The sequence below is a fragment of the Talpa europaea genome (assembly GCF_964194135.1).
Source record: "Talpa europaea genome assembly, chromosome: 15".
Lineage (NCBI taxonomy): Eukaryota > Metazoa > Chordata > Mammalia > Eulipotyphla > Talpidae > Talpa > Talpa europaea.
In genome coordinates, this window is record NC_140083.1 from 73,718,895 (window position 1) to 73,735,405 (window position 16,511).

Here is a 16,511-nt window from a genome sequence, read left to right on the forward strand (position 1 = left end):
GACATATGGCAGATGCATGAGAAAAAGTCAGAAAGTCAAATGGCTATCATCATTTAAATAACATTTCAGCACACACGGATAATTTCCATATGCATAATTTCATTTAATTTTTACCACAATACTATAAGGAAGGCAGAGCAGCTATTATCTTAATTTTACAGGTAAAAAACTTAAACTCAAAGATGATCATTTTCCCCAAAGTCATTTAATATAGTAAAAGCACACTTGAATTATTGATTTAGAATGAGTGTCAGATCCCATGCTCTTCCCTAAACTGCCTCTATTTTAGTCCTCCACAATATCAAAAATTTTCAGAGATGCGTATTAGATAGCACTTACATTTAATTCAACTACTTTAACACCCCATTACAAAAGGAAATAAATGCTTGACCTTATCCACAAGCAATCAGGACACAAGATGAGTACTCTACTTGGGTTTGGGGGTGCAGGAACGGGTTGAAGGGAGAATTCCAAATATTTGTACCAAAAACTAAGAACAAATTACTGAAGCCCCACTATTATGGGAGGTAGTGATTAATTCTGTCTAGAAAAGCTGATTAGGGCTTTGGGTAGGCCCCAAAGAAGTGTGATTTTGTCAGGTGAAAGGTTAAAGGGGAAAAAAAACCAAGAATAAGACATGGAGAAACATTCAAAAGTAAATTGGTAATACTGTTTACGATGGAGAATAGTCTGAGAATGGAAAAGTAGTAAGAGCAAGAAGTAGAGGAGCCTGTGGCAGAAAAGAAAAATGTAAGCAGATCAACAATCTTGAGAATCATGAATTTCACCATGTAAGCAATGAGAAATTGACATAAGTGGGAGCAGTTTCATCATCCATGAATCCTAATGTGTGCTAGGTCCAGGAGATCATTAATGCACAAAAGTGATAAAGCCCATGCCTCATGAAATTTCTAATCTTGTAGAGAAGTTATTAATATAGAGTGATGATTTACTTTAAAAGTACAAAAATAGGGCCTCCCCGGTGGCGTAGCGGTTGAGCGCTGGATTGTGAAGCTGCCCGCAGCCTCTGCAGCACCGGTTCTATCCCTGGCCACTGGGTAAGGGTCCCACATGGCGCGCAGACCTCTCCTGCCGCCCGCTGCTCCCCTCAGCAGTGTACTTCGGTCCTTCTGCCTGCTCTGCTCTCCACTCTGACTCTGGGTGAATTCTCTCATCCTCCCGCACTTCTGACTGTACCCAGTGCTTGTATAATTTTTTTAAAAAGTACAAAATAAAATAAAAGATGCTATCAGAATATATAGAAGAAAGACCTAATTGACTTGGCAGGTAAAGGAAATCTTCCCAAAAGCTTTCTTACCTTTTGGAACATAAATTAAGTCAGGCAAACTGGGGCCAAGAACAGGACAGGGGTGGTGGAGGTAAATCACAGGGGATGAGCAGAAGGCAAGGGAGTTCCACAGAACAAAATACACAGGGCAAAAAAGGACATGATAGGGCCTCCCCGGTGGCGCAGCGGTAGAGCGCTGGGTTGCGAAGCTGCCCGCAGCCTCTGCGGCGCCGGTTCAATCCCCGGCTGCTCCCCGGCCACCGGAGGAGGGTCCCACATGGTGCGCAGACCTCTCCTGCTGCCCGCTGCTCCCCTCAGCAGTGTACTTCGGTCCTTCTGCCTGCTCTGCTCCCCGCTCTGGCTCTGGTGAATTCTCTCACCCTCCCGCGCCTCTGACTGTACCCAGTGCATGTATAAAACAAAACAAAACAAAACAAAACAAAACAAAAACAAAAAAAAAAAAGGACATGATATGGGGTGCCTCCTGGTGGTGCAAGGAGTTAAGCCTCAGCACTAAGAAGCTATGGGCAGCCACTGCAGCACGAGTTCGATCCCCAGCCAGGGAGCTAACCCACATGGCGCAGCAGACCTCTCCTGTCTTGAGCGCTGTTCCCCTGAGCAGTATATTTTAGTCAATCTGCCTGTTCTGCTTCCCACTCTGTCTGGTGAATCCTCTCACCCCCGTACCTCTGGCCTATACCCCAGTTCTTGTATGCATAAACAAAATAAATCTTTTTTTTTTAAAAAAAGGACATAGCATGGTTGAAGAATCAGGGGTGGAGGAGTGTGAGGTGGGGATGGTGGTGGCGGATTATCATCACTATGTGTAGAACACAGACTGCAAGGAGAAGAAAGGCAAAGGATGAGACTAGCTATTGAGGAAATAGGCTAAACTACAGATAATCTTACAAATCAAGTTAAGGAGTCTGGGCTCTATCCCAAGAGGAAAAGGAAACAGCAAAGGACTTTAAAGAAGGGAGTCAATCGCACCTGCATTTTAGGAAAATATCATTATGGGGTAAAGGAGTGAGATCATAGAACCTGCTGGTGTCATCAGACCAGTCATGCTATTGACCCAAACAAAAACAATGAGAGAATCACTAAGGAAATATAATCACTCATTCATCTGTCTCTCCCAACTAAAATGCTGGCTGTACGAGAACAGAGGCCTTATGTATATTGTTCCCTGCTGTCTCCAGAGCACTTAGAAATAGTGTCTGGAATATGAATATTTATTAAAATGTAGAATAACTATAACTAGGTCAATGATGAAAGAATTGAAATAAAGGGGAAAAACGTTTTCAAATGATACTATCAACAAAATAATTTCATTCAACAGAACACTATGAGTTGCAACAGGTATGCCAAATCAAAGTTTTACATTCCAAAGTTACCTTACTTTTCCCATTTAATATGCTTCTATCTAGGGAACTGTCATGGATCTGAAGACACACAGCAATGTCAATGTTTCAGACAGATAAAGCTATGACTACATTTTAGTATGTATTCTCCCTGGCATCTGAAGAGCAAAATAATCAGCATCCATGGAATCTTCTCTTGGCTCAGCAGAACCATGTTAATTAAATCTGTGGCTTTTTTTTTTAAAAAGATTTATTTACGTATACAAGAACTTGGGTGCAGGCCAGAGGTGCGGGGGGTGAGAGGATTCACCAGAGAGAGTGGGGAGCAGAATAGGCACATCCACCGAAATGCACTGCTAAGGGAAGCAGCGGGTGAGACAGGAGAGGTCTGCTGCACCATGTGGGTAGATCCCTGGTGGGATGGGGACCGAACTCGTGCTGGAGTAGCTGGTGATAGCTTGATAGTGCTGTCTCTCCAACCCCGGCACCACCAGGGAGGCCCCATCTGTGGCTTTTTCTATCAAACGCACCCAAGATATGTGACTGGAAAAGTAGGTGGAGCACATGGAAACTTTAACTTTGGAAAAGGCTTTTACATTTGAGCTGTGTTACTTAGTAACTATGTGGTCTTGCTAAGGCTCCCAATTTCCTCATTCTTTTACAGAAATTATATTAATATTAATCTTAGTTGCTATGGAAATATTTTCATAAATAACATTACAGTCAAATACGATGAATGCTTTACTTAAATCTCATAAATCCAATGTGGCGCCAATGCTAATGAAAATGCTTAACATTCTCACACCTAATTCTTATCTTCCATTACATCCTGCGTAAATCCTCCTCTCTGGTAAAGCCATTTAACTTTAGTAACCCAAACGCATGTAAATATCCCTTAAAACTTAGCTTATATATTTTCTCCACCTTCCCTTTTACTTCAATCCCACTCACTCTTCAAGGTTCTACGTTCTTGGTTTTCTATCAAGCTTCTCTTCTAACCACCCAAGCTAACAATGATCTCTCCACCTCTGAATTCCTATAGCATGTATTTTTTTAAAGATTTATTTATTTATGCATACAAGAACTGGGGTACAGGCCAGAGATGTGGGGGGTGAGAGGATTCACCAGACAGAGTGGGGAGCAGATGAGTTCCCACAGCATATTCTTGTACCTCTCAATTAATAATAATGTACTGCAATAAGCTTCACATTTCTTAGTTCCTAACTATAATCATTACTGGAAGGTACTACACCAACTACTACTTTGTGTCATTTAAAGAAACTAACAATGTACTGTCTAGTATTTGAAGCTGTCTATCAAGAGAGCTACTTGATAACTTAGTGATTCATTAGGGAAGCAGTATTTAATGAAATATAACCTTATGTTCCTCATCCCATTCCATTCTCTGACTTAATTACTAGAAGAGACAATAGTGGCAGCTCTCATCCCAAGACTGCCCACCTGTTATCTATGCAGGCATTTCTTTCAAAAAACCTGTCTCTTGGGCCTCCCCGGTGGCGCAGCGGTTGAGCGCTGGGTTGCGAAGCTTCCCGCAGCCTCTGCAGCGCAGGTTCAATCCCTGGCTGCTTCCCAGCCATGGGAGGAGGGTCCCACATGGCGCACAGACCTCTCCTGCCGCCCGCTGCTCCCCTCAGCAGTGTGCTTCGGTCCTTCTGCCTGCTCTGCTCCCCGCTCTGGTGAATTCTCTCGCCCTCCAGCGCTCCTGACTGTACCTAGTGCTTGTATGTATAAATAAATAATCTTAAAAAAAAAACCAAAAAAACAAAAACAAAAAAAAAACAAAAAACCTGTCTCTTAAATGCAGTTCTTTCTTCCAGCTTATGTCTGTGCAAGAGTCGTCTTCTCCTTCCCTTTTCCCAATCAACCTGTCCTTTTTAAAATGTAAAACAAAATAATAGAGAACAGTCACCAATTAATATGTTCACCTTGCCTGTAGGCAGACCTTAGCCTTTTCTTCCCATCGCTCAGAGACTGTAAGGAGCTCCTGTAGTTCAGCCATTGCTTTCTCCACAGCATGGTGGGGTGCCAGCCCCACCCCAGAGTCTATCAATTTCTTCATGACATCCAGCGTGACTTGTTGTGGATCTGATAAAGTCAGTCTTACTTCATCCAACCACCGAGCCTGCTGTAGCTCTTGTTTCAGTCGAGCTAATTCGGGTAGCTCTACATACAGACTAGACCCCATGTCTATCAACATCTGGAGTTTGGAAGAATCTGGGGTTTCATCCATCATGGCCTCTTGAGCACGCTCATGAAATTCTTCAACATCATCCAGCAAATTCTGAAAAGTTTAAAAGAATAAAAAATAAAAAACAAATTTAAAAGGTGCAAAATGAATACAGAATAGATACAGTCAGGCAGACTAGTGAATTCTAGACCATGTAATAATCTCACCATCCATAGCACCAAGTAGTTATGATACTTAAAGGGATAAAGCTACTACTCTGTTATCATTTATATGGTCCTAGTTTTAAAATATGATTCATTCACTGAATGACTGCTTAGATGCAGGCACTGTTCTAGGCACAGAGCATTAAACAAAATATATAAAGTCCTTGTCTTAAAGGAGCATACTTTATAAGTAATTAGACATTAGGTACATGAATAAAATGTTAGTTTTAAGTGCCACGAAAACAAAATTGGGCAACATTACAGAGACAGGCCAGTAGGTAATGTGTGGAAGCAGGGGGTTGAGGGGAACATCTTACTTTGCAATGATAATTACAGATGAATCAAAACTAAAATGATAAATGAAGAGGTGGAGGTAGGAACCATGAAGATCTATTAGAAGAGCAGTTCAGGCTTGCTCCAAAACAGATGAAACAGAAATGAGGTTAAATTAAGGAAAGGCGAGATTATACTGATTATAATAAGTTTGGATTTAATCCTAATGGCTTTGAAGAAGCACCAAAGAATGTTAATCACAGGGAATATGAGCTAATTTATGTTTTATACATCATCCTTGTTACCTATGAAATAAAATTTCATAGACAAGGGCCTCCCCGGTGGCACAGAGGTTTAGCACTGGGTTGCGAAGCTGCCTGCAGCCTCTGCAGCGCCGGTTCGATCCCGGGCTGCTCACCGGCCACTGGAGGAGGGTCCCGCATGGTGCGCAGACCTCTCCTGCCAACCACTGCTCCCCTCAGCAGTGTACTTCGGTCCTTCTGCCTGCTCTGCTCTCCCCTCTGGCTCTGGTGAATTCTCTCACCCTCCCGCGCTTCTGCTTGCACCCAGTGCTTGTATAAATAAATAAATACATAAATCTTTAAAAAAATTTTTTCATAGACGAGAAGAAAAAAGAGTAGTTAGAAAGGCTGTGACATAAATCTGAGGGGCAAATCCTAGTCGCTTAGAGTATAATTAAACAATGGAGATCAAGACAAATGGTTCACTTTGAGATACATTTTGGAGATAATAGCAACGCTTGTTTAGAAATTAGTGTGAAGTACAAGGGAAATAAAGGACTCAAGACTCTTGATCTACTAAAAGACTTTAAGTGTCAGGCCTCCCCAGCGGTGCTGGGTTGCGAAGCTGCCCACAGCCTCTACAGCGCTGGTTCGATCCCCAGCTGCTGGGCGAGGGTCCCACATGGCACGCAGACCTCTCCTGCCGCCTGCTGCTCCCCTCAGCAGTGTACTTCATCAGTCTGCCTGTTCTGCTCCTTGCTCTGGATCTGGTGAATTCTCTTACCCTCCCGTGCTTCTGACTGTACCCAGTGCTTGTATAAATCAATCAATCAATCAATCAATCTTTAAATAAATAAATAAATACAAAAAAAGACTTTAAGTGTCTTTTAGTCTGCCAGAGGTAAATGTAGAGTATGCAACTGGATAGAAGTCTACAGAAAAGAAAGGTAGTTTAGAGCTGGAGATTTGGTAATCAACAAAATAAATATGATAGTTAATGTCACTGGACTGATAAGACATCAGGATCCAGAGTAAATAAAGGACTGAGAGTCCCAAAATATTCCAACACTTAGAAGTCAAGCCAAGGAGAAAAAGAACAGCAAGGAAGACTAAAAGAGACAAAAACAAGAATAAGTTAAGGAAACTGAAGTGGAACATCACAGACGTCTCTCAAGAAGGAAACAGCAGTTGATAGCAAAAATCTCTTACAAAACGGAGAAAGACCACAGTACAACTGATACTAGATTTCACAAGTTTATAATCCTGATAAACACACAAAAATACACCACAAAACTACCAAAAGATGATTAACCACACAGACTATTATATCTGATAATATACTTCTGAAATCTTACATATTCATTATACCATCAGACCCAGACAACTTCAGAACTGCATTTTTAAAGGCCCATGAACTAATAACTCACTGATACATTCAGTTCCTTTTAATTCCCTGTGTTTCAGTTATATCCACACTAAATGGCAGAGTGTGTTTGAAGGATGATCGGATCTGAAACTTTTATGGTGAAAAAAATTCTAAACTGGTCTTATTAGTTCCAGATTTTCAAAAGGAAATACAGGCTAAGTATAAAACCAAGATTCTTACTGCTTACTTTAAAAACTTCAGTAGCAGCACTTAAGAAAGAAAAGAACCAAGTGAGCAAAAATCTAGTCTAGACACCTTAATTCTATTTACCCAAAACAGGAGCCCATACCACAAAGGATATAACCCAAGAAAAGAATGCAATACTCCACCTTTACTTGTCGAGCTTGGCTGATGACACAGGGGAGACTAAAAAGCTGTTGGACAAAGGCCTTCAATTCTTCTACTGTCAGTTTGGTCCGAGTTCTCCCACTATCTGGGCTCTGCCTGATGTGAAATAACATTGAGAAATAAGAAAAATTCAGTCATTCTGGTATCAAAGGGGCTTGCACTATCTTTAGAATTCTAAGGTAAGTGGTCTCAGAATACCAATGTTTGAGGTAGCCACTGCAATGGTGATCACTTCCAAATTAGGTTTTAAAGTTTTTAGTTAATTATTCAAAGATTCAATACTCTGAGTTAAAGCTCTTCCAATCTATAAGTATTAAACATTTCAAGCATTCAATCAATTCCTCTCTGTAAAATATTAAGTTCATTAAACAAAATCATCTTAAGAAGCTTAACATGTGAAACAAAGGCCTTTCACTTGGTTTAGAAGTCAATGAACCCTTGAATACTAATTCAAAATTCTGTTTGTATGTGCATTTTCTAAGAAAGGGTCTATAAAGTTGGGTCAGTGACCCAATGACAGATTAAGATTTGCCGATCAAAGTCTCTATTAAAGGTTCTCTGTTAAAATGTTATATAAAAAATTTATAAAGTAACCTAAAACCCAATGGGAACTGCTATAACAAAAGTCATTCAGATAAAAGAATACTAATATGAATATAAAACAATACCACAGAAAATTTAAGATACATAAATTACATTAAATCAAAAAAATAAAACAGGAAAGAAAAATGAAAGGTGCAATTTTATGAAGGGTTGTCAGAGATCTTTCCAAGGATGTAGTATCTGAAAAAGACTTGAAAGAAGACAGACAGTAAGTTACCTGGATATGACAGGAAGAGAATGTTAAAGAAAATGAAATGCAAGAACAAAGACCCTAGAAAAGGGCCATCCTGTGGTGCAAGGGGTTAAGTACAGCACTGCAAAGCTATCCATAACCTCTGCAGCCAAGTTCGATCCCCAGGCAGCCAGAGAGCTACCCACATGACAAAGCAGACCTCTCCTGTCTCGCCTGCTGCTCCCCTCAGCAGTGTATTTCAGTCAGTCTGCCTGTTCCCTTCCCCACTCTGTCTGGTGAGTCTTCTCACCCCCTACCTTTCATCTGTACCCCAGTTCTTGAATGCATAAATAAATCAATCTTAAAAAAAGAGTAGTCCCTAGGGAGGAATGCATCTGGTGAGTATGGAGAACATGAGGATAGGGTTGCAGCGTAGACCAACACAGAGGAGAGTACTAGAAGATAAGATTAGGGTATTTTTGGAATAGGCAGAAACAAGAGCATCAGAAATCCAAAATAATGTAGAGTCTCATAGACAAGCAAAAATTTTAGATTTTACTGGGGTGTGGGGAATAGAAGAAAACCACAGAAAAATTCAGAATTCTCCTTCATCTTACCTATGTTTCTGCTTCTTGCTCAGAAGCAGCTGAGCCACAGAAGCACAGGTCTCAGCTTCTTTCACAGCATCCCTGAGTTTTCGAAAGAGATCATTCTCTGGGTATTTCCTATCCTCAGCATCTTCCAGCATTACTCGTAATTCAATCAAATCTGTAAACACACACATACAAAAGCCATATTTTATGACCACAGATATTTAAAAAAAAACACATTTAAGAATATTCACCAACCTCTGAAGTGAGTCGTCAACCCATTAGCAGAAACATACTGCAGTTACAAAAACCTCACCAATGCAACATAAGCTCATGACCAGGTGCCCATTCCAAATCCTTGTAATTTCTTTCAGTTAAAACAATTTTGCATTCTCATTTCTAGTTAACAGTGACTCCCCAAAATATATATCTACCACAAGCAGACATATCTGATGTATTATATATCAACTTTTTTATTTAAAAGAAGATTCCCATTCGCAGCAACATGGACAGAGCTAGAAGGGATTACGTTCAGTGAAATAAGCCAGAAGGAAAAAGAAAAATATCAGATGGTTTCACTTATAGATGGAATCTAGGAGAACCAAATAAGAGATCAGGAAAAAAAAATAACAATAACAAAAAAATAAATAAAACAAAATTAGCAGACAACTATAAATTAGAGGCAATCTGAATGGGAGGGGCAGGTAGAGGTATCAAAACAGGACAAAGAAGAGCACAATGGACTATGGTGATGGTTTACGGATGAATGGGTGGTGGGAATTTTATGGGGAAGACACCTGAAAGGAGAAAGCACACGAACATAAACTGTGCAAAAATGAACAACGATGTAAAAAAAAATATATCTACTTATAAATATATTTTACATTGATGTTATATAGATAGATAGATAGTGTGTGTGTATACATGAAAAATAAGTAAAAGAAGATTCTCAAAAAGAAAAGTCTACGGTCAACCAAACCATTAGTTTCAAATCTCATATGAAGCCTAGGAGTTTTCCTTAATGGAGGAAAAACACAAACAAAATGAAGCCTCTTTCAAAATGACAACAATCTCAGTGTATGCATTTAAAAGGAGGAAACCACCTTTCTTGTGGTTGAAGTTTGCAGATAATGCCTCTGTAACACGACTGACCCATGTGTCATAGGACTGTGCCCTGACTTTTACACCATATAGCAGAGAAGGAAGATCTTCTAACGGGTAGCGATATCTATAAAAGAAAACACACACAGAGAAACAAAAATTTCAAATATCAACAACCTGACAATAAATTGAATTTTAAGTGCAATCAGCTTAAGAAGAGTATAATGGCCAAAAGAATGGGATCGTGGTTCACATAAACAGACAATCAAAAAAGTCTACAGAATTTTAATGCAGGCACTGATCAGGAACATGTAAAAATCAAATAAGAAAGAAATGAATTTCAGTTGTCAAATTTAGGGCCAACTTTAAAGGACTGGTCTTCAGGAAGCGCAAATACAAGGAACATTAACATATGTTTTTAAAAAGAAAGCAATGCAAGTTTTATAAGAACTTCTGTATACCTAAGACATTTCTTCTGCATCGGGCAGGGGCACAAATCAGTTGGATGGTAGAGACACACGAGTCGCTCAGGATTACAGGAGCATGTGAGAGCAGAGAGAAAACATGTGGTTCTGCATGCCAAACATTGCCGCTCATCATCAGGAACAAGTTCAAACACTTCTTCTTCTGACATGAGGACACCCTGAGAAACAGTTAAAGTCACTTGATCAAATCTTCCTCTTCTTTCCAATCATCAAAGAGCTCGTCATTAAATAATTTTCTATAAGCAACCTATAACCTTAAAATATAGACACAGGAGGTACAACAGCACATCATCAAAATACTTTCTAAAAGTAATAATTAGCGATTTCTTTAAATGGGCAAGATTAAACACTGGTGTCATAGAATGCATATTTGACTGGTAAAAACTTTTTTTAAATGCAAGGAAGTGATTACTACAAAGGTCAAAATAGTCATTCTTTGAGAGGGGTTAGGCAAGTTGTAATTAGAAGGTTTGCTGAGGTGGCTGCAAAGTTCTACTTCTTGACCAGAATTGTGAAGGCAAAAAAGCACACCAATTCATGATGTTATATATAGATTCTTTTAAAAATGTAATTGTGTCTTCTCCTTAAAACAAGAAATAAATTTTTAAAAATTACTGTCCTCGGGGACATCTTTGAACTTGATAAATTAATAATCTATGATCTGAAAACAACACTGATAGTTACAAAAACATGCAAGGATAAGTATAAAATTATTTAAACTCTGAAATCAGAATAAAATCTATCAGCAAAACAGCAAAAAGAACGTTAACCAAATTCAGTATGTCAGCTTAAGAAGATAAGGGCATTTGAAGTACATTTTAAAATATTTCCATTTAATATACAAGGGCTCCCTTTACACTTGTACTTACTTGACAAAGTACTTATAATCACAATTCTGCTTTAAAAGCAAACTTTCTTCAATTAAACAAGGTGGAAACCTGATAATAGATTCACTGGCAGACACAGTCCAGTTTTTTTCAACATCCTTTTTAGTGTTTCTTAGTTTACAAGAATTTACAGTTTTAGACCAGCCGGCATACCCTTAGGGAATGCTAATACATCAACTAACAAAGTTCTAGCTGCTTCAAGAAATTTCACACCATTTCCTAAAGTGTAACCCAAAAACTACCAGTCCTAGAAGATAGTCTGCAAAAAAATAAGTTTGTTTTTGGAAACACTTCCTACTTAAAGATTAACAATGAATGCCAGCAATGTTAAAGGATCAAAGTAGTTTTATTTATTTTTTTTAAGATTTATTTTTATTTTTTATTATTTTTTTTAATTTTTTAAATAATTTTATTTTTATATTCCCCGTACAATTGCAACCCCCCCCATTCTGACCCCAGTCCCTCCCCTCCCGCCCTCCACCCCCCAAAAGGTGTCTCTGGTTCATAGTTTTTTGTTGATTTTGATTTTCACTTTCTTATAGTTATTCATTTTCCTGGTCCCTTATTTAAGTTTTTTAGATTCCTGCTATGAGTGAGACCATCCGGTATTTTTCTTTTTCTTTCTGGCTTATTTCGCTGAGCATGATCCCTTCCAGCACCATCCATGTAGTTTTATAGCAAAGAACCCCATTTGTTTTTTTCTCAATCCACCATTTCTCAAACTATTCTATCACAGTATAACTTTTCCTTCTAACATGTCATTTATGTTCCTGAGAATACAACTTTAGAAAATCATAAATCATCAGGCAGGAATGAAGAGAAGAAAAAAGTCAGAGAAACAAACTAAATGGCTACCTGAAATAATCCAGGTGAGAAAATTAGGGAATAAAACAGAAAGGTAGCAGTAAAGAAAATAAAAGGGGGAAGGAGGTGTTGATGAGATTGTTGCAAAATAGACAGACAAAAACATAAAGCCAGATAATCGACTAAAAAGGAGAAGGGTAAGTCAAGGATAACATTAACTTTCACATAATGATCCTGATAATCATTATGAAGGGAAAATGGTTTGTGAAAAGGTAGAGGGATGGGAGATCATATTCTATTTTAAATGCGAAATGTGAGATAATAAAAATCTAACTAAAAATGTACAAGTCATGTAGAGAAACAGATTACAAATAGGTGACTGAACATATTCTCTCTTTTCAAAATGACAATAATTTTTATTTGCATTATGGTAGGAAACATGAAGAGGTGAGAAATGAAACCACAAGGTAACTGCTAAAAGACAGCTAAAAACTTAAGAATGACTAACAACGCCTTGAAAAGTAGTATAAATAGAAAACAAAAAGTCAAAGGCTGAACTCTACAATACTAACAATTGAGGAAGCTGAGGGGAATGGTAACTAAGTTTGACAAGTGATCGATTCTCTAGCAAAGGTAACTAAGAGAAACACATTACAGGACACACATTACTAAGATCAGAAATAAAAGATGGCATATCACTACAGATCCCAAGGGCATTAAAAGGATAACAAAGGAATACAATGAAAAACCCTCTGCCCACAAATTTCATAACCTAAATGAAATGGATCAATTCTCTGAAAAACAGCAGCTGTCAAAACTCACAGAAGACAGAGACAATCTAAATAGGCCTACATCTATTAAAGAAATTGAAAAATAATAAATTTCCAAAGCAGAAAGCAACAAAACTGTATGGGTTTTGTGAATTCTATCAAATAATTATACTACACTTGATCTTAGCCAAAAGGCAGAGAATCGATCTATCAAATAATTATAAACGAAATTATACAAATTCTCTTCAATCTCCCTCAGAAGTAGAGCAAATACTCCTTACTTTAGTCTATGAGGTCAACATTTCCCTAATAACAAAATCAAAGACATACTAAGAAAACTACAGATCAATCTCGCTCATGATTGTAAGTGTAAAAATCCTAAACAAAATAGCAAATCAAAACCAAGAATGTATGAAAAGAATTACACCATGACCAAATAAGATTCATCTCAAATATGCACTGTTGGTTCAGCTTTCAAAAATAAATATATAATTCATCATATGAATAGGCTAATGAAGAATCATATATTTTTATCAGTAGGTATAGGAATAGATCTTTAATAAAGTATAAAGTAAAAATATCAATTATCAGGTTTTATCTTTTCATCTATCTCAAAAAATAAAATAAATTAACATTCAAGTACATCTCCTTTTTCCTGTCACATGTAAATGAAACTAGAATAATAAATTTGACTAGTAAAAATTCTTATTACTAAATTAAATTCTTAAAAGTAACCAACCTTAGTTTGAAATATTATTATTTTTAATATGTATAGCTTTATATTTTGGTCTATAGATTCCCCCCACCCATTTATGCCTGTAAGAAGAGTAGTAAAATGGGCCTCCCCTGTGGTGCAGCGGTTGAGCACTGGGTTGCGAAGCTGCCCACAACCTCTGCAGCGCCGGTTCGATCCCCGGCTGCTCCCCGGCCACCGGAGGAGGGTCCTACATGGCGCGCAGACCTCTCCTGCCGCCCGCTGCTCCCCTCAGCAGTGTACTTCGGTCCTTCTGCCTGCTCTGCTCCCCGCTCTGGCTCTGGTGAATTCTCTCACCCTCCAGCGCTTCTGATTGTACCCAGTTCTTGTATACATAAATAAAAAAATAAATCTTTCAAAAAAAAAGAAGAGTAGTAAATGGAATCAATTTTGCTTTTAAAACCCAAATTGCTAGTCTAACAGATTAATTTTCCTTGGCTTAAATTAAACACATATTCATTTACTTAAGATTCCTCAAACGTGACTTAACATATACAGAGCCCATTATTTGAAATAGGTTGCTCACAAATAAACTCAAACATCTTTGTTTTGTGATTATACCAACTTTCCCAACTGAAGTTGTCATTTTCAAGAAAACTGTGATTTTTGTCAGAGGAACTAATCCTTTCATAACATTTTCTCATTTAGATTTGTTAAAAATAAAGCATCTTTTCAACCTACCACTATTAAAACCATGATGAAATATTACTACTCACCTATTAGAATATCAAAAAGTCAAAAAAATGAACCATACCATGCATCAGTGAGAATATAAGACAAATCTCTCACACACTACTAGTAAAAGAAATGGTACAACTGCTTAGGAATAGTTCGGCAGATTTTACAAAATATTAAACCCAGATATACCATCTGTCCCAGTCATTCTACTCTTCATATTCACTCAAGAGAAATGAAAGCTATGTCCATATAAAAACTTGAACAGAAATGCTCAGAACAGCGTAAATCATAACAAGAAAAACCAGAAATAATTAAAATATCCATTCACAAATAATGAAAAAAAAAAAAACTATAGTATAGCCATACAATGGAATACTACTTGATAAGAATGAATAAACTATTAATACATGCATTAACATGGAAGAATCTTAAAGCAATTACACTAAGTGAAAGAAACAAAAAAAGTATACAATTTAAAGTCTTTTTAAAAAAATGCAAATTAAAGAAAACAGATTAATGTTTTCCTAGGAAAAGTAGGGGTGGGGTCGAGAGAGTGGAATGAGACAGGAGGGAAGGATCACCAAGGGGCATAGGGAAATCTATGAAGGTAAAGTGTTCATTATCTTGCTTGTGACAGTGGGTTCATAGTTGTGTGCAATTCATTGTTTGTCAATTACATCTTAATAGAAATTTTAAAAGTAAGGATGGGTTACCAAGTTACAGAGAATAGGGTACAGAAGAGCAAAAAGGAGGCTAGTACAGATCTAATGTAGATCCTATGTAGGGAGGGTTAGGAAGAAAGGGCCAAAATAAGGCAGAAGACAGATTCTCTCACTTTGATGTGACTGATGTTTATTCTTTTTTTTTTTCTTCCCCAAGATTTATTTATTTCTACAAGCACTGGGTACAGTCAGAAGCACGGGAGGGTGAGACAATTCACCAGAGCCAGAGAGGGGAACAGAACAGGCATATCGATGAAATACACTGCTGAGGGGAGCAGCGGGTGGCAGGAGAGGTCTGCGTGCCATGTGGGACTTCATCGGTGGCAGGGGATCGAACCGGTGCTGCAGAGGCTGCGGTCAGCTTCGCAATCCAGTGCTCAACTGCTGCGCCACCAGGGGAGGCCCGATGTTTAGTTTATTCTAAGCACTAAATATCCCAACCCTTGGGATTAGCTTTCCTACTAATCAAATTACTTGGGGAGAAAAAGGTAAAATTAATTCACTGTACAAAGCTCAGAAAGAAAAGAATTTGAACTTTCTTGTTTAAAGAAATATTACAACATTACTATAGATTTTTGTAAGTGACGATATACCTAAGAAATTCTATTTGGCAGTATTTTATTAGGAAAAAAAAATCTAGAGATTAGATCAAAATTCCCAAAAGTTTCAATTCAAAGAAATCAAAATGGCAAGTATAAAAATATATAACCTTTGGGGCCTTCCTGGTAGTGCAGGGATTAAGTCTCAGTGCTATCAAGCTATTGCCAGCCACTGCAGCATGAGTTCATTCCCCGGCCAAGGAGCTAACACACATGGCGCAGCAGAACTCTCCTGTCTTGCCTGCTGCTCCCTTCAGCAGTGTATTTCAGTCAATCCACCTGTTCTGCTCCCCACTCTGTCTCTGGTGAATCCTCTCACCCCCACCCCACACCTCTGGCCTACACCCCAATTCTTGTATGCATTAATAAAAATAAATCTTTAAAAATACATATACACATATATATAACATTTGCCAAATATGATTTTTGTATTCAACTTGTAAAGAAGCCAAAGATAAAAGTGGTTACTTTCTATGGGTTCAATTTTTAGTATGTTCCATAAACACAATATAGTAAATGTGCTCAATAAACTCACCATTTGTACAACAGACTCTCTCAATCTTGTCTCTTCTTCAGTCATGAGAGTCAATTCTTTACAGACCATGGCAGCTAGCCCCACATCTAAGCAATCTGGATCTGCTGCCATCTTGAAAATGAGTTCCTCATGTGAAAAGACACAATGGCGTCTTAACCGTCGATAATGATTCACACACTGACGTCCAATGGGCAACTGAAAACAAGACAACAATCTCAAATTAAATTACTCACTTGTAACATTCCAAAACAAAACCATTGTTTACCCTCATAGTCTCTCTTTTAATATGAGGAAGACAGAATAATAAACCCCATTTAAACATAACAGGTAATCGCAATGGTAAGCCTTACAGGCCCAGGAGGAATTTCAAGGGTCTTCCCACAGAAAATACCCATAATTTGAGATGTTGAGCTTCTGGCTTATGCTGAATTTCTACTCATTATGTGTGTCTGATTTTTTAA

The 16,511-nt window shown here is 38.1% G+C and overlaps 1 protein-coding gene across 1 annotated transcript in view; it reads right to left on the reverse strand.

The window, feature by feature from the left end:
- The window catches only part of KDM5A (lysine demethylase 5A), a gene marked incomplete at both ends in the record, with an annotated part of 74,277 nt that overhangs the window by 24,109 nt on the left and 33,657 nt on the right, over positions 1 to 16,511 (reverse strand). The window contains 6 exons of the mRNA XM_084256212.1: positions 4,596 to 4,951; positions 7,332 to 7,446; positions 8,743 to 8,893; positions 9,819 to 9,943; positions 10,278 to 10,459; positions 16,051 to 16,245. Coding sequence (XP_084112338.1) covers positions 4,596 to 4,951; positions 7,332 to 7,446; positions 8,743 to 8,893; positions 9,819 to 9,943; positions 10,278 to 10,459; positions 16,051 to 16,245 — 1,124 coding nt within the window. The remainder of the gene's footprint in view (positions 1 to 4,595; positions 4,952 to 7,331; positions 7,447 to 8,742; positions 8,894 to 9,818; positions 9,944 to 10,277; positions 10,460 to 16,050; positions 16,246 to 16,511) is intronic.